Genomic DNA, 22,976 nt, shown 5'->3' with positions numbered 1-22,976 from the left:
ATGGCTGTAGGCAATTTTAAATTGGTTCCAGGGGCACACGGGCAGCAGTGGTGTGGTCAGTGGAGGCCTAGTGGAAGGAGTGACCGCAGACAGGCATCGAAGGCCTAAAATAATAACACATGGCTGTAGGCAATTTTAAATTGGTTCCAGGGGTACACGGGCAGCAGTGGTGTGGTCAGTGGAGGCCTAGTGGAAGGAGTGACCGCAGACAGGCATCGAAGGCCTAAAATAATAACACATGGCTGTAGGCAATTTTAGATTGGTTCCAGGGGTACACGGGCAGCAGTGGTGTGGTCAGTGGAGGCCTAGTGGAAGGAGTGACCGCAGACAGGCATCGAAGGCCTAAAATAATAACACATGGCTGTAGGCAATTTTAAATTGGTTCCAGGGGTACACGGGCAGCAGTGGTGTGGTCAGTGGAGGCCTAGTGGAAGGAGTGACCGCAGACAGGCATCGAAGGCCTAAAATAATAACACATGGCTGTAGGCAATTTTAAATTGGTTCCAGGGGTACACGGGCAGCAGTGACCTGGTCAGTGTAGTAGTAGTTGAAAGAATGGACCGCAGACAGGCATCGAAGGCCTAAAATAAAAAAATTGGGCTGGCTGTAGGCAATTTTAAATTGGTTCCAGGGGTACACTGGCAGCAGTGGTGTGGTCAGTAGAGGCCTAGTGGAAGGAGTGACCGCAGACAGGCATCGAAGGCCTAAAATAATAACACATGGCTGTAGGCAATTTTAAATTGGTTCCAGGGGTACACGGGCAGCAGTGGTGTGGTCAGTGGAGGCCTAGTGGAAGGAGTGACCACAGACAGGCATCGAAGGCCTAACATAACAAAAATGTCAATACAATGGTATTGTCAGTGGCAGGCATTGAAGGATGTCAGCGCATAGACTAAACATTGGTGGAGCTGTGAGATAATTTTGCAAGTGGTAGAGCACTGTTTGAGCTGGGGTGGGGGGAAACTGTCTTGTGGCCGGCGGTACAGGCCCAGGGTCCTTCATATTACAACGGTGTGTCTGACGTTGGGTGCGCACCACCACCGCCAGAGACACTTTATTGTACTAGGAGGGGCCCAGTGGCAGTGCCGTCGACCAAAAGCGGGCTCACCCACCTCTTCAGACAAACTGCACTCTCACGGGTGCTGTCGCCAAGTGTCGATACCACGGCCCCGTGTGGGGAGTTTGGCCATTTAGTGAGGTGTAAACATGTCGTATGCTGGACAATCAGGTGCTGAAAATTACGAGATTGGAAAAGGCATTCAGAATAGTCCACAGGCAAGACCTTTTCATAGGAAAGCTAGGTGTCAGCCGGGCAAGGTGGGGCAAAAGATTTCGAAATCCAGTTGTGGTTCATTTTAATGAAGGTTAGATCATCTACATTTTGGGTAGCCAGACGAGTCCTTTTTTCTGTTAGTATTGAACCTGCAGCACTGAATACTCTTTCTGATAGGACACTAGCTGCCGGGCAAGCAAGCTCCTGCAATGCATATTCTGCCAATTTTGGCCAGGTGTCTAATTTTGATGCCCAGTAATCAAATGGGAATGACGGTTGAGGGAGAACATCGATAAGGGATGAAAAATAGTTTGTAACCATACTGGACAAATGTTGTCTCCTGTCACTTTGAATTGATGCTGCAGTACCTGTCCTGTCTGCGGTCATAGCAAAATCACTCCACAACCTGGTCAGAAAACCCCTCTGGCCAACGCCACTTCTGATTTCTGCCCCTCTAACTCCTCTGGTCTGCTGGCCCCTGCAGCTCGTGTGAGAACATTCACGGGCGCTGTGTGCAGGGAATGCCAGAAGCAAACGGTCAACAAGAGTTGATTGTTTGGTTGCTAATATTAGTTCCAAGTTCTCATGTGGCATTATATTTTGCAATTTGCCTTTATAGCGAGGATCAAGGAGGCAGGCCAACCAGTAATCGTCATCATTCATCATTTTAGTTATGCGTGTGTCCCTTTTGAGGATACGTAAGGCATAATCCGCCATGTGGGCCAAAGTTCCAGTTCTCAAATCTGCGGTTGTGCTTGGTTGAGGGGCAGTTTCAGGCAAATCCACGTCACTTGTGTCCCTCAAAAAACCAGAACCCGGCCTTGCCGCGCCACCAATTTCCAGTGGCCCCGGAAAAGCTTCCTCATTAAAAATATAATCATCCCCATCATCCTCCTCGTCCTCCTCCTCCTCTTCGCCCGCTACCTCGTCCTGTACACTGCCCTGGCCAGACAATGGCTGACTGTCATCAAGGCTTTTTATGTGCGTCAAACTTTGCATCAGCAGACGCATTAGGGGGATGCTCATGCTTATTATGGCGTTGTCTGCACTAACCAGCCGTGTGCATTCCTCAAAACACTGAAGGACTTGACACATGTCTTGAATCTTCGACCACTGCACACCTGACAACTCCATGTCTGCCATCCTACTGCCTGCCCGTGTATGTGTATCCTCCCACAAAAACATAACAGCCCGCCTCTGTTCACACAGTCTCTGAAGCATGTGCAGTGTTGAGTTCCACCTTGTTGCAACGTCTATGATTAGGCGATGCTGGGGAAGGTTCAAAGAACGCTGATAGGTCTGCATACGGCTGGAGTGTACGGGCGAACGGCGGATATGTGAGCAAAGTCCACGCACTTTGAGGAGCAGGTCGGATAACCCCGGATAACTTTTCAGGAAGCACTGCACCACCAGGTTTAAGGTGTGAGCCAGGCAAGGAATGTGTTTCAGTTGGGAAAGGGAGATGGCAGCCATGAAATTCCTTCCGTTATCACTCACTACCTTGCCTGCATCAAGATCTACAGTGCCCAGCCACGACTGCGTTTCTTTCTGCAAGAACTCGGACAGAACTTCCGCGGTGTGCCTGTTGTCGCCCAAACACTTCATAGCCAATACAGCCTGCTGACGTTTGCCAGTAGCTGCCCCATAATGGGAGACCTGGTGTGCAACAGTGGCAGCTGCGGATGGAGTGGTTGTGCGACTGCGGTCTGTGGACGAGCTCTCGCTTCTGCAGGAGGACGAAGAGGAGGAGGAGGAGGGGGTGCGAACGGCTACAGCCAATTGTTTCCTAGACCGTGGGCTAGGCAGAACTGTCCCAAACTTGCTGTCCCCTGTGGACCCTGCATCCACCACATTTACCCAGTGTGCCGTGATGGACACGTAACGTCCCTGGCCATGCCTACTGGTCCATGCATCTGTTGTCAGGTGCACTTTTGTGCTCACAGATTGCCTGAGTGCATGGACGATGCGCTCTTTAACATGCTGGTGGAGGGCTGGGATGGCTTTTCTGGAAAAAAAGTGTCGACTGGGTAGCTCGTAGCGTGGTACAGCGTAGTCCATCAGGGCTTTGAAAGCTTCGCTTTCAACTAACCGGTAGGGCATCATCTCTAACGAGATTAGTCTAGCTATGTGTGCGTTCAAACCCTGTGTACGCGGATGCGAGGCTAAGTACTTCCTTTTTCTAACCATAGTCTCATGTAGGGTGAGCTGGACTGGAGAGCTGGAGATCGTGGAACTAGCGGGGGTGCCGGTGGACATGGCAGACTGAGAGACGGTGGGAGATGGTATTGTTGCCGCCGGTGCCCTAGATGCAGTGTTTCCTACTACGAAACTGGTGATTCCCTGACCCTGACGGCTTTGGCCTGGCAAAGAAACCTGCACAGATACTGCAGGTGGTGCGGAAAATGGTGGCCCTACACTGCCGGAAGGGATGTTGCGTTGCTGACTAGCTTCATTGGCCGAGGGTGCTACAACCTTAAGGGACGTTTGGTAGTTAGTCCAGGCTTGCAAATGCATGGTGGTTAAATGTCTATGCATGCAACTTGTATTGAGACTTTTCAGATTCTGTCCTCTGCTTAAGGTAGTTGAACATTTTTGACAGATGACTTTGCGCTGATCAATTGGATGTTGTTTAAAAAAATGCCAGACTGCACTCTTTCTAGCATCGGATACCTTTTCAGGCATTGCAGACTGAGCTTTAACCGGATGGCCACGCTGTCCTCCAACAGGTTTTAGCTTTGCCACGCGTTTTGGGCAAGATACGGGCCCGGCAGATGGAACCTGTTGCGATGTTGATGCCTGCTGCGGCCCCTCCCCTCCGCTTCAGAACTGCTGCCGCCTGCACCCTGTTCCCCCAATGGCTGCCAATCGGGGTCAAGAACTGGGTCATCTATTACCTCTTCTTGTAGCTCGTGTGCAACTTCGTCTGTGTCACCGTGTCGGTCGGTGGTATAGCGTTCGTGATGGGGCAACATAGTCTCATCAGGGTCTGATTCTTGATCAGCACCCTGCGATGGCAATGTTGTGGTCTGAGTCAAAGGACCAGCATAGTAGTCTGGCTGTGGCTGTGCATCAGTGCACTCCATGTCAGATTCAACTTGTAATGGGCATGGACTGTTAACTGCTTCACTTTCTAAGCCAGGGACGGTATGTGTAAAGAGCTCCATGGAGTAACCCGTTGTGTCACCTGCTACATTCTTCTCTGTTGTTGTTTTTGCTGAAGAGGACAAGGAAGCGACTTGTCCCTGACCGTGAACATCCACTAACGACGCGCTGCTTTGACATTTACCAGTTTCACGAGAGGAGGTAAAAGAGCTAGAGGCTGAGTCAGCAAGATAAGCCAAAACTTGCTCTTGCTGCTCCGGCTTTAAAAGCGGTTTTCCTACTCCCAGAAAAGGGAGCGTTCGAGGCCTTGTGTAGCCAGACGACGAACCTGGCTCCACAGCTCCAGACTTAGGTGCAATATTTTTTTTCCCACGACCAGCTGATGCTCCACCACTACCACTACCCTCATTACCAGCTGACAATGAACGCCCCCGGCCACGACCTCTTCCACCAGACTTCCTCATTGTTTTAAAAACGTTACCAAACGAACGGTATTTGTTGCTGTCACACAACTTACACGGTGAGCTATAACTTCAGTATGATTTAGCTACCCCTTTACAGGTGGGTGAGACCACAACGAAAATCAGCCACAATGTTACACACTCTGTTGTTGTTGGCAACAAATGAGATGGCACACACGCAGGACTGTCACTGAAGCGCAAATGTAAATATTTATCTCCCACTGATTTGTGTTTGTTTTTTTTAAAAGGGAGACTTCAGAAAAAAAAAAATTAAAAAAAAAATATTTTTTACAGAAGAATTTATAAAACAAATAAAATGAAATGATTGTTTCAGGGAGAATTTAGGAAAAAAAAAAAAAAAAAAGGCTTTGTAGGGCCCACTGAGTGAGAGAGGACGCACACAGGAGTCAGGAGTGGCACACAAGCCCAGAGGCCAATATTAATCTCCCACCGATTGATTTAGTTATTTTTTTTGGTAGATTTTGGAACCCAAATCAAGCAAAAAAATTAATAGGCTTTCTATGGCCCACAATTGGGGAGAGAGAGAGAGATGGCACACCCAGGAGTCAAGACTGGCACACAAGCAGAAGGGGCAATATGAATCTCCCACAGATTTTTTTTTTTTTTTTTTTTTCAGGGAGACTTGAGAGAAAAAAAAATACAAAAAAAATGATTTTTTTCAGGAATAATTTAGAAACCAAAGAAAATAAAATGATTGTTTCAGGGAGAATTTAGAAAACAAATAAAACAAAAAATAGGCTTTCTAGGGCCCACTGAGTGACAGATGACGCACACAGGAGTCAGGAGTGGCACACAAGCCCAGAGGCCAATATTAATCTCCCACTGATTGATTTAGTGATTTTTTTCAGGTAGATTTTGGAACCCAAATCAAGCAAAAAAATTAATAGGCTTTCTATGGCCCACAATTGGGGAGAGAGAGAGAGATGGCACACCCAGGAGTCAAGACTGGCACACAAGCAGAAGGGGCAATATGAATCTCCCACAGATTTTTTTTTTTTTTTTTTTTTCAGGGAGACTTGAGAGAAAAAAAAATACAAAAAAAATGATTTTTTTCAGGAATAATTTAGAAACCAAAGAAAATAAAATGATTGTTTCAGGGAGAATTTAGAAAACAAATAAAACAAAAAATAGGCTTTCTAGGGCCCACTGAGTGACAGATGACGCACACAGGAGTCAGGAGTGGCACACAAGCCCAGAGGCCAATATTAATCTCCCACTGATTGATTTAGTGATTTTTTTCAGGTAGATTTTGGAACCCAAATCAAGCAAAAAAATTAATAGGCTTTCTATGGCCCACTATTTGTGAGAGAGATGGCACGCTCAGGACTGGCACACAAGCCCAGAGGCCAATATTAATCTCCCATTTTTTATTTTTTCCAGGGAAAATTTATAAACCCAATAAAAAAAATAATAATAAATAGGCTTTCTATGGCCCACTATCTGAGAGAGAGAGATGGCACGCTTAGGACTGGCACACAAGCCCAAAGCCCAATATTAATCTCCCACTGATTGATTTAATGATTTTTTCAGGTAGAATTTAGAACCCAAATCAAGCAAAAAAATTAATAGGCTTTCTATGGCCCACTGAGTGAGAGATGGCACACACAGGAGTAAGGAGTGGCACACAAGCCCTGAGGCCAATATTTTTCTCCCACTGATTGATTGATTGATTTTTTTCAGGTAGAATTAGGAACCCAAATCAACCCAAAAAATAAATAGGCTTTCTATGGCCCACTATTTGTGAGAGAGATGGCACGCTCAGGACTGGCACACAAGCCCAGAGGCCAATATTAATCTCCCACTTTTTTTTTTTTTCCAGGGAAAATTTATAAACCCAATAAAAAAAATAATAATAAATAGGCTTTCTATGGCCCACTATCTGAGAGAGAGAGATGGCACGCTTAGGACTGGCACACAAGCCCAAAGGCCAATACTAATCTCCCACTGATTGATTGATTGATTTTTTCAGGTAGAATTATGAACCCAAATCAACCAAAAAAATAAATAGGCTTTCTATGGCCCACTATTTGTGAGATGGCACGCTCAGGACTGGCACACAAGCCCAGAGGCCAATATTAATCTCCCACTTTTTTTTTTTCCAGGGAAAATTTATAAACCCAATAAAATAATAAAAAAATAGGCTTTCTATGGCCCACTATCTGAGAGAGAGAGAGATGGCACGCTTAGGACTGGCACACAAGCCCAAAGGCCAATATTAATCTCCCACTGATTGATTTATTGATTTTTTCAGGTAGAATTTAGAACCCAAATCAAGCAAAAAAATTAATAGGCTTTCTATGGCCCACTGAGTGAGAGATGGCACACACAGGAGTAAGGAGTGGCACACAAGCCCTGAGGCCAATATTTTTCTCCCACTGATTGATGTTGTGATTTTTTCTGGTAGATTTTGGAACCCAAATCAAGCAAAAAAATAAATAGGCTTTCTATGGCCCACTGAGTGAGAGATGACACAGACAGAGATGGCACTCTAGCAGAAATGTCAATCTTAATCTCCCACAAAAAAAAAAAAAAAAAAAAAAAAGGAACTGTCCTTCAATTACTATCTCCCTGCAGTAATCTCAGCCAGGTATGGCAGGCAGCAATAAGGAGTGGACTGATGCACAAATTAAATAAAAAGTGTGGACAAACAAACAAGATAGCTGTGCAGAAAGGAAGGAACAAGAGGATTTGTGCTTTGAAAAAAGCAGTTGGTTTGCACAGCGGCGTACACACAGCAATGCAGCTATCAGGGAGCCTTCTAGGGCAGCCCAATGAGCTACAGCGCTGAGGAAAAAAAAAAAAAAAGGAGCTTCCACTGTCCCTGCACACCGACGGTGGTGTTGGGCAGTGGAAATCGCTACAGCACAAGCGGTTTTGTGGTTAATGGACCCTGCCTAACGCTATCCCTGCTTCTGACGAAGCGGCAGCAACCTCTCCCTAAGCTCAGATCAGCAGCAGTAACATGGTGGTCGGCGGGAACTCCCCTTTATAGCCCCTGTGACGCTGCAGACAGCAAGCCAATCACTGCAATGCCCTTCTCTAAGATGGTGGGGACCAGGACCTATGTCATCACGCTGCCCACACTCTGCGTTTACCTTCATTGGCTGAGAAATGGCGCTTTTCGCGTCATTGAAACGCGACTTTGGCGCGAAAGTCGCGTACCGCATGGCCGACCACGCACAGGGGTCGGATCGGGTTTCATGAAACTCGACTTCGCCAAAAGTCGGCGACTTTTGAAAATGTTCGACCCGTTTCGCTCAACCCTAGTGAGGGCTACTTGAGATTTCCGGAGCACGCTTGGGTGACCTTCGAGTATTTTTTAGTGCTTGGAGATTTAGTTTTCCTCACCTCAGCTGAATGATTTACATCTGTTAGCCAGCTTCATTACATGTGGGGATTCCCTAGCAACCAGGCAACCCCCACATGTACTTATGCTGGCTAACAGATGTAAATCATTCAGTTGCGGCGATGAAAACTAAATCTCCGAGCACTAAAAAATACTCGGAGAACCCCCGAGCGTGCTCGAGAAGTCTCGAGTAATGAGTATATTTGCTCATCACTAATCAGCACCCTTCTCTGGCTTTATGAAACCAGAGCTGTCAATCAAAGAACAGGGTGGTTAGATTGAGGGAAAACAAGCAGGTGGGAAGGTGTATATAAATGATTGACCCGGCTGTGATGCACTGAGTGGTGGGACTTAGCTTGAATAGTTATTCTGTGCTGACAGAGTCCATTTAATTACTGAGCCCCGCAACTTCTTGCCCGGGCTATCACAGGGAGTTCTGAACCTACCCAAACCCACCACCTAATCATTTACTATCAGAATATCAAATAAAAAGAGTGCTATCTACTGCAGAAATACTACACTTATCAATTTATGTGTAATACACGTTTTTGTACTTTTTAACCAATGTATTAATGCAGTAAATAGAGGTCTTTTAGCTGATGCTGCAATATCTTCTGATAACTAGTGAGATTTTCTGTTCTGTAAAGATATGATGTTGTAGCCGGTAGTTGACAGGTGCTAAACGGTAAGAGATTGCACAACCCAGAAATATCATGTAGACTTCTATATGGAGCTGGATATTTACTTATAGGTATAAAACATGTCTTTATTACTTTCCTTTATTGTGTCATATTTAAAAAAATATATTTTTTTTGTTGGATTATAACTTTGTAAAACATAACTAATACCCTGTGTTAGGTCTCGAGTTCCCGCTTCTGCATAGGGGGAATCTCGAGCCATCTCCGCCGCGGTCTCCCATTCTTATCCAGCCGCAGTGGAGTCTGCTCAGCAGGGACGTCGGTCCCAGCATCTTGCTCACTCTCACACTGTACAGAGAGTTACTGCTGCTTCTTCAGCTTTTGCAATTAAAACAAGTGCTGGTCAGCAGCGAGCGGACTTCTCTGGGACTAAGTCCTTGTCTGCACACACTGAGCATGCCCGGTTGGAGATCGAGGGTCATGTGCTCAGGCTCTGCAGCACATTCCATTGGTCCTCTTGGCAGGTCTTGGAAGGGCAAAGTTTCTGTGGCCACTTCCTGTGCTGCAACTATATAAACTGCGCATGACCGCACGGCCATGCGCTAGTGTACAATTGTTAATGTGTGTATGTTGTGAGTGCAAGTCGTCCTTGGATACCCCTACCCTATTGAATGTCTGTTCGCAGATGGTGTATGGTTGCTATCTAGCGCCCGACTTAGCCTACAGCACGAATCACACGTTACAGCGTCCAGTTGCTGTTACCGCCAGTACGGCGCCGTGCACTTCCTCTGTGCTTTCCTTACCCAAGCCTGGGTGGTTAGTGGCGTTCGTCAGTGCGGCACCGCATGCACTCTTGTGTCCTAATATTGGTATTCAGCTTCTTTACACACCCAGTTGCGGTGTTGTGCCAGCAAGGGTCTAATCGGACTTCAATCCTAGTTGGGGTTGAGTTCGCTGACTACTTGCTCGCCCTCTATGTGCGGTACCGCGATCCTGTGACGCAACAGGATCGCTTCCTTCACGCTGGGTGAAGTTTAACCCACGTGTGTATACTTATGAGTACCGCCATATAGTCCGTCATTACTTGGCAGCAGGTTCCATCTCTGCACGGTGGACCCCGGGCTGCGAACGCACCATACACTATCTGTCTTATTATTTGGTGCGTTCCGCTAGCCCTAACACCCTGCTCCATGTGAAAGGTGATCTTGGAAGTTTGATAAAAAATGCAAAAAATGAGCAATCCACTTCCACAATAACATCAATGATATTAATTGATAAAGAACTGTATCTATCACATTATAACAAAGAAAGCCAATATACAATTGTTACCTTCAATTATTTCTCTTGGCTCTGGTTCAAGATGCTTTGCAGGCTCTCCTGAAAAATATTTTTTTTTTCTTTAATCATCAAATTTGTATTAAAAATTATTGTTTTAGAGCAATAATAATGAAACTCAATCAGTAGACACCATTATTTCCATCAAAATTGAGCCAAAAGGGGGCATCCAATGCTTAAAACAGCTCTGATGATAATTAGTAAGATTTTGGGTTCTGTAAGGCTACGTTCCCACTTTGAGCTTTTGGTGAAATTTTGACGCTGCAGAATTTCTGAACCTATTATTTAGATTAGGTTACTTGAGTTATTTTATGTAGTTTTTGTGTACGTTTTCTTAGCATGAGTTTTTATTGCGTTTTTGACGTTGCAGATTTTGTATCTTTTTAGTGTGTCATGCTTTAAATAAAGCTGCTTTGTTTTTGATTCTTCCTGGTAATTGACTTTGAGAAAACTTTATTCCTACACTTAGGTGCTTATTATATGCGTTTTTAATGTGTTTCCAATGGTGAAACGCACTAAAAACACAAGTAGGTCTTCTACCTGCAGATTTTCTGCATGTAATACAAGTCTATGGATAAAGTCCGTACAAAAAACTCAGTGTACCTAGTAGAGAAATTGACACATTGCAGATTTGAAACACACACCACAGGTGAGTTTACGCTGAGAAAAAAAAGCAGTGTGCATGAAATTTCTGTAAATCCCATCCACTTTGCTGGAACTGTGAGATTCTGAGTTTGTGATGCAGAAAAGATATGCAGCATCAAAAATGCACCAAAAGCTTGATGTGGGCACTTAGCCTAAAGGTATGAAGTTGAAGTTGGTAGTGGAAAGGTGCTGAACATTCAGGGATTGCACAACCCAGAAATTTCACCCTGACTTCTGTATGAAATTGGACATTTAATTACAAGTATAAAATATTTTTTGTTACTTTACTGTGTCATATTAAAATAAAATTATATGTGTAGGGCTACAGACTATTCAAATAAAACAGTTTCAGTTAATAGTTGCTGTTAAATTTTATATTAAAATACAGTACACAATATAATTTAGGATCTTGATTTGTTAAAACATTCTATTAAACACATTCTATCAATGAAAGCCAATGTACAATTTTTTTCTACCTTCAAATATTTCTCTTGTCTCTGGTTCAAGATGTTTTGCAGGCTCTTCTGAAAAAAGTTTGTTTTCTTTAATCATTGAGTTTATATCAGAAAATAATTATTTAGAGCAATAATAATCAAATGCAATCAGTACAGACCATTATTTCCACCAAACCTGATCTTAAAACATGGCGTAATGTTATTAAAACAAGTTCGTCTATGGCTATGAATAACATAAAAATTATGAAAATGTGTCTATATTGCTAATAATTCATATTATTATTTATTATATTATTTTGTTCTGGCTAGACATAATGAATTTATCTTTTTATGATCAATCATGAGCATAAAAATGAAAAAAATTGTGATAACAAGTTAGCACATATCCTTTGGATACATGAAACTTACTGATGGGTGGGGACTGGACCACAGTCACCGATCTGCAGAATAGGGAATATGACTGAACATTTTTATCTCCATTACAAAATGTTTCAGTAGGTCAGATAAACAACCACATTCATTTATTTGTTCATTCATTCATCTCTCTAGGGATGCTAGATAAAGCCGAATGTAGAGATTGTCAGCTCCATATGGAATGAATGTATAGGCAGTTGTGTAGCTTCATTCCAGCAGAGATAAAACTTCCCTATTCTGCTTATTAGCAGATCTCATCGGTTTCAAACCCACGAATCAACAAGTAGTAACCTAGCTAATTTAGATTGCTTAAAAAAGATTTTAAACCTTAAGAATTTATTGTGGTCAAACATTCAGCAAGACTAAATACTGTATTTTAAAAAGTTTAAATGTAAAAAATAAAAATATAGCAATCCACTAGCACGATTTATTTTACTTTTTGTAGGTGAGTAATACAGCAATACAGTTACCATAAAAATGAAAAATACTTGTTATTGAATTTAAGAATGTAAATGCTTGGGTGCTTGTTGCTCAGGTCGAGCAAATTGGAATGCTTGACTGCTTGACCCGAGCAACGAGCCCAATGTAAGTCTATGGGAAACTCTAGCATTCTTGTCGCGACCCCCCCCAGAGGACATTTGAGGGTCTAAAAACTGTAGAAATTGATGGGAAAAGTGCTCAAATGACATGGAAATAGCATGGGGAAGACCCCTGGAAGCAATTCTGACTCCCAGGTCACTGCTGTGAACAACGTTGCGTTTTGAAATTTAGTGGAGGATGTGTGTCTGTCTGCGGCTGTCTGCATGTGTATGAGGCTGTCAGCATGTGTATGCGGCTGTCTGCGTGTGTGTACAGCTGTCTGTGTGGATGTGCAGGTGTCTACGGGTGTGTGCAGGTGTCTGTGTGTGCAGTAACGCTACCGCCAGTACAGTCGGTCACAGCACTGCGGGATCATGCTGGCAGATGTCAGTGTGATTCCGCAGCTGACTGTGACCTGCAGCAGTGAAGCAGGCTTGGCCTGATGAGACTACTGCTACCATCCGGCTATGTCTGGTGTCACTGATAAAAGTGACAGCAGGTGTCGCTGATGGGAGAATAGTATAATCTGCCGCTGTCTGTAAAATAACATACATATCCATTATTCGCATAACACATACATATTCAGATAGAATTAAAAACAGATTATACTCATTGCACACCAAATCCCCTACACCTTCGTTTCCTAGAAATAACGTAAAATAATAAACCAACATATACTCCCTGTCTACCGTAGTCCAAGGTAATCCAGATTGTACCCAAACGATCTCAGGTGTAGAACAGTCACATCGGGATATGTGACCACTCTACCCGACCGGCGATACACGGACAGGAGATAAACGCCCCAGCAGCCCTGTTTGAATACAGAGTCATATTCTCTGAAGCTTGTGGTGATTGAAACCTTTCTTTGATTTACTCCACATACCTGCTTTTATATGTAGTCTTGGCATGGGCATTTTATACAATAAATTAACCCACTATAAAAATTTTATTTATAGAAAAATATAGTTAATACTATTCAATTTTACCTAGATTAGGAGAATAGACAATAGGAGAACATCCTTAGAAATAACCAATCTTATTTACTATCCAGGCACAGGTAGCAGTGTACCAGTTTGATGCAGCAGTAATTATCATATAATCCTAGTTGGAATGTCTGGCAGCAAAGTATAAATTGGGTCACTCCCTAGACTTATATTCCGTGGTTCTTGGTTTATTATGTTTGTTAACCTTATACAGTACAATTTGTCTTTAGTTATGTTGGTTTTGTTTTATCATGCACAAAGACATCCAGTGCTTTACATATTTCAGCTGTATATATATTGAAGTGGAAGCACTAGTGTAATCAGTGTGCAAATTTGTATTATTTATAATTACCTTCAATAATTTTTTCTGGCTCTGGCTCTAGTTGCTTTGTAGGTTCTTCTGGACAAAGAAAACAAAGTATTAGTGAAGTGTTAGGAGATGCAATTGATTGTATCTTCCTATTACTCATTGCAAAATAAAAATGTAGAAGAAGTAATGGCCAAAAAGATTTGCAGAGGATTAAAGCACTAAAAAGTGGTTCTGTCAGTCATCAGAGCAAAAAAAAGGCTTTTCCCATCATTCCTTGTTCTGAGCTGCAAGCCAGCAGTAAGGACAGACCTGTAACTCCGCCTGAACCCCTCCAACTTTTCACATTACACACAGCATCGGTACAACCTCCTGTACTCCCCCTCAGTGCTATGGATGATGGGATGGATATATAGTTGGGATGGATTCATTGATTGATGAATTGAGAGAATTCTGATAGTATTCATATTATAAAGAAAATACAACATGGTGTATGTACATTACACATGGTATACAGCAGTGTGTATACAGGGTGGGCCATTTATATGGATACACCTAATAAAACAGGAATGATTTGTGATATCAACTTCCTGTTTGTGGCACATTAGTATATGGGAGGGGGAAACTTTTCCAGATGCGTGGTGACCATTGCGGTGATTTTGAAGTTGGACAGTGGATTGGTCATTGTGGGCCAGTTGAATGGCCACCAAGGTCTCCCTATCTGACCCCCTTAGAATTTTATCTTTGGGGTCATTTGAAGGCAATTGTCTATGCTGTGAAGGTACGAGATGTGCAGCATCTGAAACAATGGATACTGTGTGTCTGTGGGAGAAGAGGGTTGCATTGACAATCCAACACTATGGACAGCACTTTGAACACATTTTATAAGTTGTCATAAACTTGTAAATAACTCATGAAAGAATAAAGTTATGTTAAAACCAAGCACACCATTGTTTTTCTTGTGAATTTCTCAATAAGTTTGATGTTCACATGACCCTCTTCCCATTGAAAAAAATGAATGTTGGATCCAAAATGGCAGACTTCAAAATGGCCGCCATAGACACCACCCATCTTGAAAAGTCCTATTGAAAAAAATAAAGTTGGATCCAAAATGGCTGCCATTGTCACCACCCATCTTGAAAAGTTTTTCCCCTCCCATATACTAATGTGCCACAAACAGGAGGTTGATATCACCAACCATTCCCATTTTATTTAGGTGTATCCATATAAATATTCCACCCTGTACATGTATATGTATCCTGCTGTATACATACAAATGCAAGGAAGAGCTGGCAGCATTCACAGGCACTCAGTGAACTCAGATGAATGCAGTCACTCCCACCGATGTAGTATGCCTTGCCCACCCATTCAGTAAGTCCGCCCACCCGACAGATTACAGGGCTCCGGACTGAGAAAGAATCTGATGTGACATCACAGGAAGCCAGGAGATTCTCAGCTGGCAGTTAGTTTGCATGAAAAATACATGTAAAGTAGTGGTCAACCCCTTTATAGTTTTATCAATTAACAAAATTCTAAGTGAATAAACAAGAGATATGTAACTAAAATCAATATTTGGTGTGATCATATTTTTTTCTCAAAACAGAATGAAAGCATCAATTCTTCTACGTACACTTTCTTATTGTTTTTGAAGGAAATCAGAAGGGAGGTTGTAATAAATATTTTAGAGAACTAACCACAGATCTTCTGTGCACTTAGACATGCACAAATCCTTCTGTCTCTTGATGTAATTCCACACAGACTGTGGCTCTGCGGGGGGCCATATCATCATTGACTTGTTCTTCTTTAGGATACATGTAGTTCTTAATGGCATTGGTTCTGTGCTTTGGGTCACTGTCCTGCTACAATATAAATTTGGAGATAATCAACTGCCTCCCTGATGGTATCCCACAATGGATAAATATCAGCTTGTATTTTTTAAGCATTAGAGATAGTATTATTTTGGAAAAATTTGCTGAAAAGCAGTCTCAAACTTGCCAGGATGCTCCACTAAGCTTCAGTGTTGCTTGCAAACACTCATTATATTGCTGATTTTTTACTCATTTGTCCAGAGCACATGCTGACATTATACTGCTCACTGATTGCTTTTTTACCATGTTTTCGTGTCAAAGGTATGCTTTTGGTTGAAAATATGTCATATGACTTCTGGACAGACTTTTCTGAAATGTAGACGAATGTAGCTAGTTGCCACTGGTTTCTGCCATTTCCGGGCTGATGGAACTGCTGGAAATTTTCTAATTTCATAGAGAAGCAAGAATTATGTTTGTTTTATCTGGTTTTGTTTGCTTGGTCAATTTTGCCCAATTCTTGTTTTCCTCAATTCTGAGTGATACAGGCAGATACTTATTCATCATATATTACTATACTAGTGTGAAGTTTGCTTGGTTTCAAATGTATTCTGCATTATGGCAATGACATCAAGCATACAGCCCAACTCATGAATAATCTGCAGTGGAAAGAAGAACAAAGAGTCCTGAAAGTCATGATGTTTCAACATCGTTAAGTTTGTCTGGGATGACATGAAAAGACAAAAGAATGTGTGCAAGCCTACATCTGCAGTAGATTTGTGATTAGGTTAATTCTCCAAGATGTTTGTAAAATCCTTCCAAGTTCTTTCAAAAACTATGCGCCAGTGTACCTGGAAGAATTGATCCTTTGATATTGTTTTGAAGGAAAGGGGTGGTCACACCAAATAATAATTTGATTTAGATTTTTTTTTCATTCTGTTGATTCACTTTGCATTTTGTTAATTGATAAAAATAAACTGTCAACATTTCTATCCCTGAAAGAATTCATAATTTGTACAATTTTTTCCACCTCTACCTAAAACATTTGTACAACACTGTATATTGAAAGCAGAATTTACTTAACGGTCCTGTATTGTTCACACCACATACCAGAAAATATAATGGCATTTGCTCTCACTCTGTCTATAAAGGAGCATTTCATCCTGGCACAGACAGAGAATAGTACAAAACATTTAATACTGTCCTATGCTGTACTATAGGAAGTGCTACTAAATCAGGGAATTTACTTTAGTAATACAGGTATTCTAGCCTGCTGATTGACTGTTTTTTTCAGACAGCCATATTTTGCTAATGATATGTGACACTGGAGGGAGCCAGTCAGTGATTATTTTTGCTGAAATATGTTGTTAGTCTTGGGTCATACCTTAAAGATTCATCTGACCTAATTGATACTCACCAGGCTTTCCCCCGTGTCCCTAATTGTGTCCTCATAACAATGTATGTTCAAGCCCTCTACTCCAATATACCCAATGATCGGGGTGTAGAGGCGGTTGAACATTTCTTGTCTTTGGATGATCAAATGCCTGAACTGCAAAGAACTTTTTTGTTAGATGCTATTAAATTTGTTCTACATAATAATATTTTAATTTTTGAGCATTTCTTTTATCGCCAGATAAAGGGCTGCGCGATGGGGACGAGATTTGCCCCTAGATGCGCAAACCTGTTTATGGGGGCTATTGAGTCCGGCCTCATCGCGCAGTCCGGTCTGGCTGCTGGTAAGCTTGTTTTTTTTATCGTCGCTTCATAGACGATCTCTTTTTAATTTGGACAGGCACTGAATTGGAAGCCCTTGAATTTGTTCACAGTATCAACTCTAATTCTTGGGGTCTTACCTTTACAGCTAATTTCTCATGCTCCTCAATTAAATTTTTAGATCTAATGGTACATGTTGACACTGAGGGCTGTTTCTCCACCACTACACACTTCAAAATGGTGGATGTGAATAGTTACATGAATTTTAATAGTGGACACCTTACCAAATCCCGTATGGGCAGTATTGGCGCATAAGAAAAATTTGCACAAGAGGCAAGGATTTTATTGAAGAGGCCAAAGTCTTAGAGCAATGTTTTTTACAGAAAGGGTACCCTAAAAAACTGGTTCAAGACGCCCATTCTAAAACAGGAATATTGTCCCAATATGAATGTATACAGAAAATTAAAAGTAAAACTAGTAGGGGTGCTAAATCCGTGACCTCTGAATTTGCCAAGTGGAGCTTGGTTACAACTTTTAATCAATCTCATGCGACTATCCAAAGACTTTTGAAAAAATATTGGTTCATATTGGAAGGTGACCCGATATTCTCAGGTCACATCCCTACCCACCCCAGAATAATTTATAGGCGGAATTGCACACTCCGCAACCTAGTTGCACCCAGCAATACAGTTATTAGCCCCAGTGCCATATCCGCAACTCAGCTAACAAAAAATCCCAGCTGTTTTGCGTGCAGATCTGCAAAATGTCTGTGTTGTAACTCCATCAGAAATGGTGTTAAAGAATTCACATCCAATACTACTAATTAGTGTTGAGCGATACCTTCCAATATTCAAAGGTATCGGTATCGGATGGTATCGGCCGATATCCAAAAAATATCGGATATTGCCGATACGATACCCGATACCAATGCAAGTCAATGGGACACAAATAGCGGAAGGTATTCTGGATGGTTCCCAGGGCCTGAAGGAGAGGAAACTCTCCTTCAGGCCCTGGGATCCATATTCATGTAAAAAATAAAGAATAAAAATAAAAAATATGGATATACTCACCACTCACGTGACCGTGACGTCATCGAAGGTCCTTCACTTACTGCATTCTTAGTAATGGAGGCAGACGCTAGCAGCGGTGACAGCCAGGGTTCGCTGGAGGGGTGAGTATATCCATATTCTTTTTTTATTTTTTTTTTACATGAATATGGATCCCAGGGCCTGAAGGAGAGTCTCCTCTCCTCCAGACCCTTGGAACCATATGCACCGCACACGCCGATTCCGATTTTCGATATCGCAAAAATATCGGAACTCGGTATCGGAATTCCGATACAGCAAATATCGGCCGATACCCGATACTTGCAGTATCGCAATGCTCAACACTACTACTAATATTAATTACAGAATCAACTACCATGTTAACTGTCAATCCTCATTTGTAGTATATCTAATAGAATGCGGATGTGGGCTCCAATATGTTGGACGGACTATACAGACCATGCACACAAGACTGAACAAGCATCGCCAAAATATTAGGAATGGTTTTATGTTGCATAGCCTATCAAAGCATTTTTAACCAAGCACCAAAAACATTTAGAATCTCTTAAACTAAGGATTATAGATTTTATACCAGACAATGTATCTGATCGGTATGGGAGCTTGATTAATAGGGAGAGTTTCTGGATTTTTAAGTTGGGGACTCTGGCGCCTAAAGGGTTAAATCTTACCATTGAAAGGGTTAACAAGTGATCTCTCTGTTTTTAAGTCGTTTTTAGTGTTTTTATAGTGTCATTTTATTATATGTTGTCTTATTTCTGCTTTTTATCATGTTTTATATTTTAATCAGGTCTAGGGGCTTTATTTAATCTTTTTTTATATATACATAGTTTTGTTCCTATTGTGTTTTTACCATGTGACCTTACTATTTTATCATGTGACTTGCTGACTGTGAATCTTGCCTTGCGCAGGCGTGTACTATGGAGGACAGAGAATGAACTTCAATCCAATATTGCAGCCAGCGGGTAAGGAAAGGGTGAATCAAACACCCGAAAACCCCGCCCCTGTGGATGAAGATTGTTCCCTCCAAATTCAGGTGACAGAGTCCCTTTAACGGTCCTGTATTGTTCACACCACGTACCAGGAAGTGCTACTAAACCAAGGAATTTACTTTAGTAATATAGGTATTCTAGCCTGCTGATTGGCTGTTTTTTACAGACAGCCGTATTTTGCTAATGATATGTGACACTTGGGGGAGCCAGTCAGTGACTGTAATATTGCATGTTGAATGTGATTTCAGAGTACACTGACCCATGAAAAAGTAGTGTATGTTGAAAATATTGTAACCTGAGGACATAGTAACTTGAAAGACCATTGTACTGCCATATTTAACTAGTAATGATATTGATATCTCTCAGTACCTTGGATATTAAAACAGTTCATATTACCAGTTTGGGGCTTCTATTTTTATTTAATAAAAGAGGAAGTAGTCTCATATTGGTTATTTAACTAAATATAACTTATTGTGAAAACTGCTCTTAAATCTCACTAAGGCGCTTCTAAAAGCTCAGATTTTCTAGCAAACATCAGTCTGAAATTCTGCGTTATTGGATCCAAGCATGCAGAACAGGATCTCATGAGACTCCAAGGCACTTCTCGCAGTGATGGTGAGATTTTGCTGTTTACACTATGCTAGCTCTGCTTTGTATTTTAATAAGCTTGTTACTTAACTGAAGCACTCACATCAAAGTTGTATTCTTTTAATTTATTTCAGTCATCATATTATATAGCACTGTGTATTTACAATTGCTCATTTTGCCTTTCTACCCAACTTATTCTTCTCTTTTCTCTGCTCTATGTAGAAACTTGAAGTCTCCTGTCCTTGCATTTATCATTCCTCTCATCAACTCCTGACCCAGTTTCTCCGCTCTCCCTACACTTGCAAAACACATTTGCAGTGACTTATGACTCATACAGGGAAAATTGACCTCTGGTTTCTACATAAAGCTTAGAAAGACTCAGATAGTCAGTTTTTAATCATGTAATGCCATAGACATAATATAAAATAGAAGAATTAACTGGGTACAAGGGCAAATAAGCAATTGTAAGTACATAGTGCCATAATATGATGGCTGCAGTATATTAAGATGATAATAATTTTGATAGAAAGGCTTTCTTAATAATTTTAACATTTAGGAACAAGTTAGTTAAGTTCTTAATGTCAAGGGACAGAGAAGAGCCAGAAGACCACAGCTTCTGATTTCTACTACTCCTGCACTGATTGGAAGCACTTCACCTTCATATTAAATGGTGCAGGTTTCTTTTAGCAGTGGCGAGCTAATGTGCTCAGTTGAGAGGTCCTGTAAGCTTTCCTGCATTAAGGCTCAGCTGTTCACTGTTAGCCACTCTCATCTCCTATACAATCTGGGCTTTGACAAACACTCATTGTCAGAGATAGCTCTTGCTGCATGGCTGGAGGTTGTTGGTTGATATTTGAAAAGGCATTTGATGTATTAATCTGTGACTGTTGCTAAGTTTTGGGTGTGTGCTTATTCCCCTTCTTCTCCTACTTTGGTTTTACCCCATTATCCACTTTTCGATGTATTCCTCCGTTATACTGTATGTGTAAGTAGATTTATATGTTTGGTATTTTTCTTTATCCCTGTTCGTATTACCTTGTTAGTCTCGTTGGTGTATTACGGTGCACTACTACTCCCCTCTTCCCTGGGTGGGGGGAGGCAGATTCAGGAGCTAAAACAAGGTACGTGACCCCATTATCTAAACCATCAGAAGTAATCTGGGGAAAAGGGTAAGTTAGGGAGGTCCTACCATTAGGGACAGGGAAGGAGCCCCTAGTCCCAGGATACCCAACAGAGTCATGACATTAAATTAGATCCTTCAAAAATTGTCCAAATAAACAGGAAAAGAGCAGTGATACCTGGGCACTGCCACAAAGTGGAATCACTGATCTGTTCCTGTTTTGTTTGAATACATCTCTTCCCTCTGGTAGAGATTGGGTGGACACCTGGATGTTCAGGTCCGGTGCGTTAGGCTGAACAGTTACAAAAAGTTCACTTGAATGGGTGACCTGAACACTCAGTGTTTGCTGTGCTGTCATGTGCATGATGGCACAAAAAACACCACTTATGAATGGTGGTGAAACCATCCACGCCGGTAAGAGAGCCATGTTTCCCATGCTGTCAAAACACAGAATAAGCTCTCAGCTGTGATCAGAGATATAAAGTTCACCTCCGGTTACTGGTTTGGTGTCAGTTGATGGGACAACTGCTCCCATCATCCGACACCTAATAACAGCATCAACCCTCAGCTGTCAGCTTCAGCAAGGCTAGTTATCAATAATAGAGGGGTCCCATGCTGTATTTTTTAATTATTTAAATAAATAATTTAAAAAAACGTTGTGGGGTCCCCCAATTTTTGACAGCAGCTAAAGCAGACAGCTGGGGGGCTGGTATTCTCAGGCTGGTAAAGGACCATGGATATTGGCCCCCCAGCCTAAAAATAGCAGCCCGCAGCTGCCCAGAAAAAGGAAAATCTATTAGATGCGTCAATTCTGGTGCTTTGCTCGGCTCTTTCCACTTGCCCTGTAGAGGTGGCAAGTGGGGTTCATATTTCTGGTGTTGATGTCACCTTTGTATTATCAGGTGACATCAAGCCCATGGTTTAGTAATGGAGAGGCGTCAGTAAGACACCTATCCATTGCTAATCCTACAGCTATATTGTAAATAAAGACACAGCCAGAATAAAGTCTTTATTAGAAATAAAACAAAACACAGTTTTCCTTTTTTATTTCAAAAGAAGGAACACAGTGATACTCACCAAATGTCTATTCCACTGAAGCCCTTTTTTTCCTGTAATAAAACAAAAATGAAAAAACAACAATATCCCTCACCTCTCCGTCGTTCTGTCCCATGACGTAATCCATGTCTTGGGGAAAATCAGTTTTCAACCTGGACAGTGCCAAAATGCGACTGTCCAGCTGAGATCCACAGGTGACTGAACTGCTGTGAGAGCAACTTCAGTGATTGGCAATGAGAAGCCTGGACGGTCGCATTTTGGCACTGTCCAAGTTGAAAACTGTTTTTGAAAGCTAAAGTGGACAGTTCTATGGTTGTATGAATGTTTAGATTTTCCTGAAAAAACCGAGTAAAAGACCATGAGAGAAAAACTTACAGTGAACATTACTTTATTGATTTGCAAGACTTTGGTTTTGGCACCCTGTTACTGTCAGAAATGGTATCTGTTTACACTTTTGCCATACTGATACATAGCAATATCCACCCAATATTTTTATGAGACCCCAAAAATATATGTGATACATATGTCAATGTATCCCTATAACAAAAATGCACTCACTGATCTCTTGTGTGATAGTCCTTTATTTAGAACATGTGCAGACACACTAGGGGAGATCGTGGCCAAAGGCGACGGCCGTTTCGCGCTTCCGCGCTTCTACGGGTCTCAATTTAATTGAGACCCGTAGAAGCGCAGCAGCACGAAACCGCCGTCGTCTTTTGTCCACGTTCTCCCCTAGTGTGCCTGCACATGTTCTAAATAAAGGACTATCGCACAAGAGATTGGTGAGTGCATTTTTGTTTTTTCTTTCACTTGGATTTGCATATTTGTCTTTTCAAGTGCACCCACAGTCTAAGTTTGGCAAACATGGTACAGCAGCGGCATTCAGTTGCACTTTTCATCTGAGGAGGTGGTGACACACAGGCACAACAGTGCTGTGGATTTTTTCTATTTTTCTACAGTATCCCTATAACAGTTGGGGATGCTTCTCCAGACTTTTATCAATCAGATTTAATTGTTGTGGTTGGAAAAGCCCCTTTACAACTCAGTCAATGTTATGGCTGAAGAACAAACTCTGGTTT

At 42.0% G+C, this 22,976-nt stretch overlaps 1 protein-coding gene across 25 annotated transcripts in view; it reads right to left on the bottom strand.

Annotated features, from left to right (window-relative positions):
• Positions 1-22,976, bottom strand: part of LOC138637428 (titin homolog) — a 1,151,517-nt gene that overhangs the window by 432,023 nt on the left and 696,518 nt on the right. For all 25 annotated transcript variants that reach the window (XM_069726100.1, XM_069726106.1, XM_069726124.1 and 22 more), the window contains 3 exons: positions 13,605-13,652; positions 11,298-11,345; positions 10,171-10,218 (listed from right to left, as the gene is read on the bottom strand). In XM_069726100.1, the coding sequence (XP_069582201.1) occupies positions 10,171-10,218; positions 11,298-11,345; positions 13,605-13,652 (144 nt within the window). The remainder of the gene's footprint in view (positions 1-10,170; positions 10,219-11,297; positions 11,346-13,604; positions 13,653-22,976) is intronic.

Source organism: Ranitomeya imitator, chromosome 5 (genome assembly GCF_032444005.1).
Source record: "Ranitomeya imitator isolate aRanImi1 chromosome 5, aRanImi1.pri, whole genome shotgun sequence".
In the NCBI taxonomy this organism is placed as follows: Eukaryota; Metazoa; Chordata; class Amphibia; order Anura; family Dendrobatidae; genus Ranitomeya; species Ranitomeya imitator.
The sequence above is the reverse complement of the archived record's forward strand: the minus strand, read 5'-3'. Positions and strand labels throughout refer to the sequence as shown.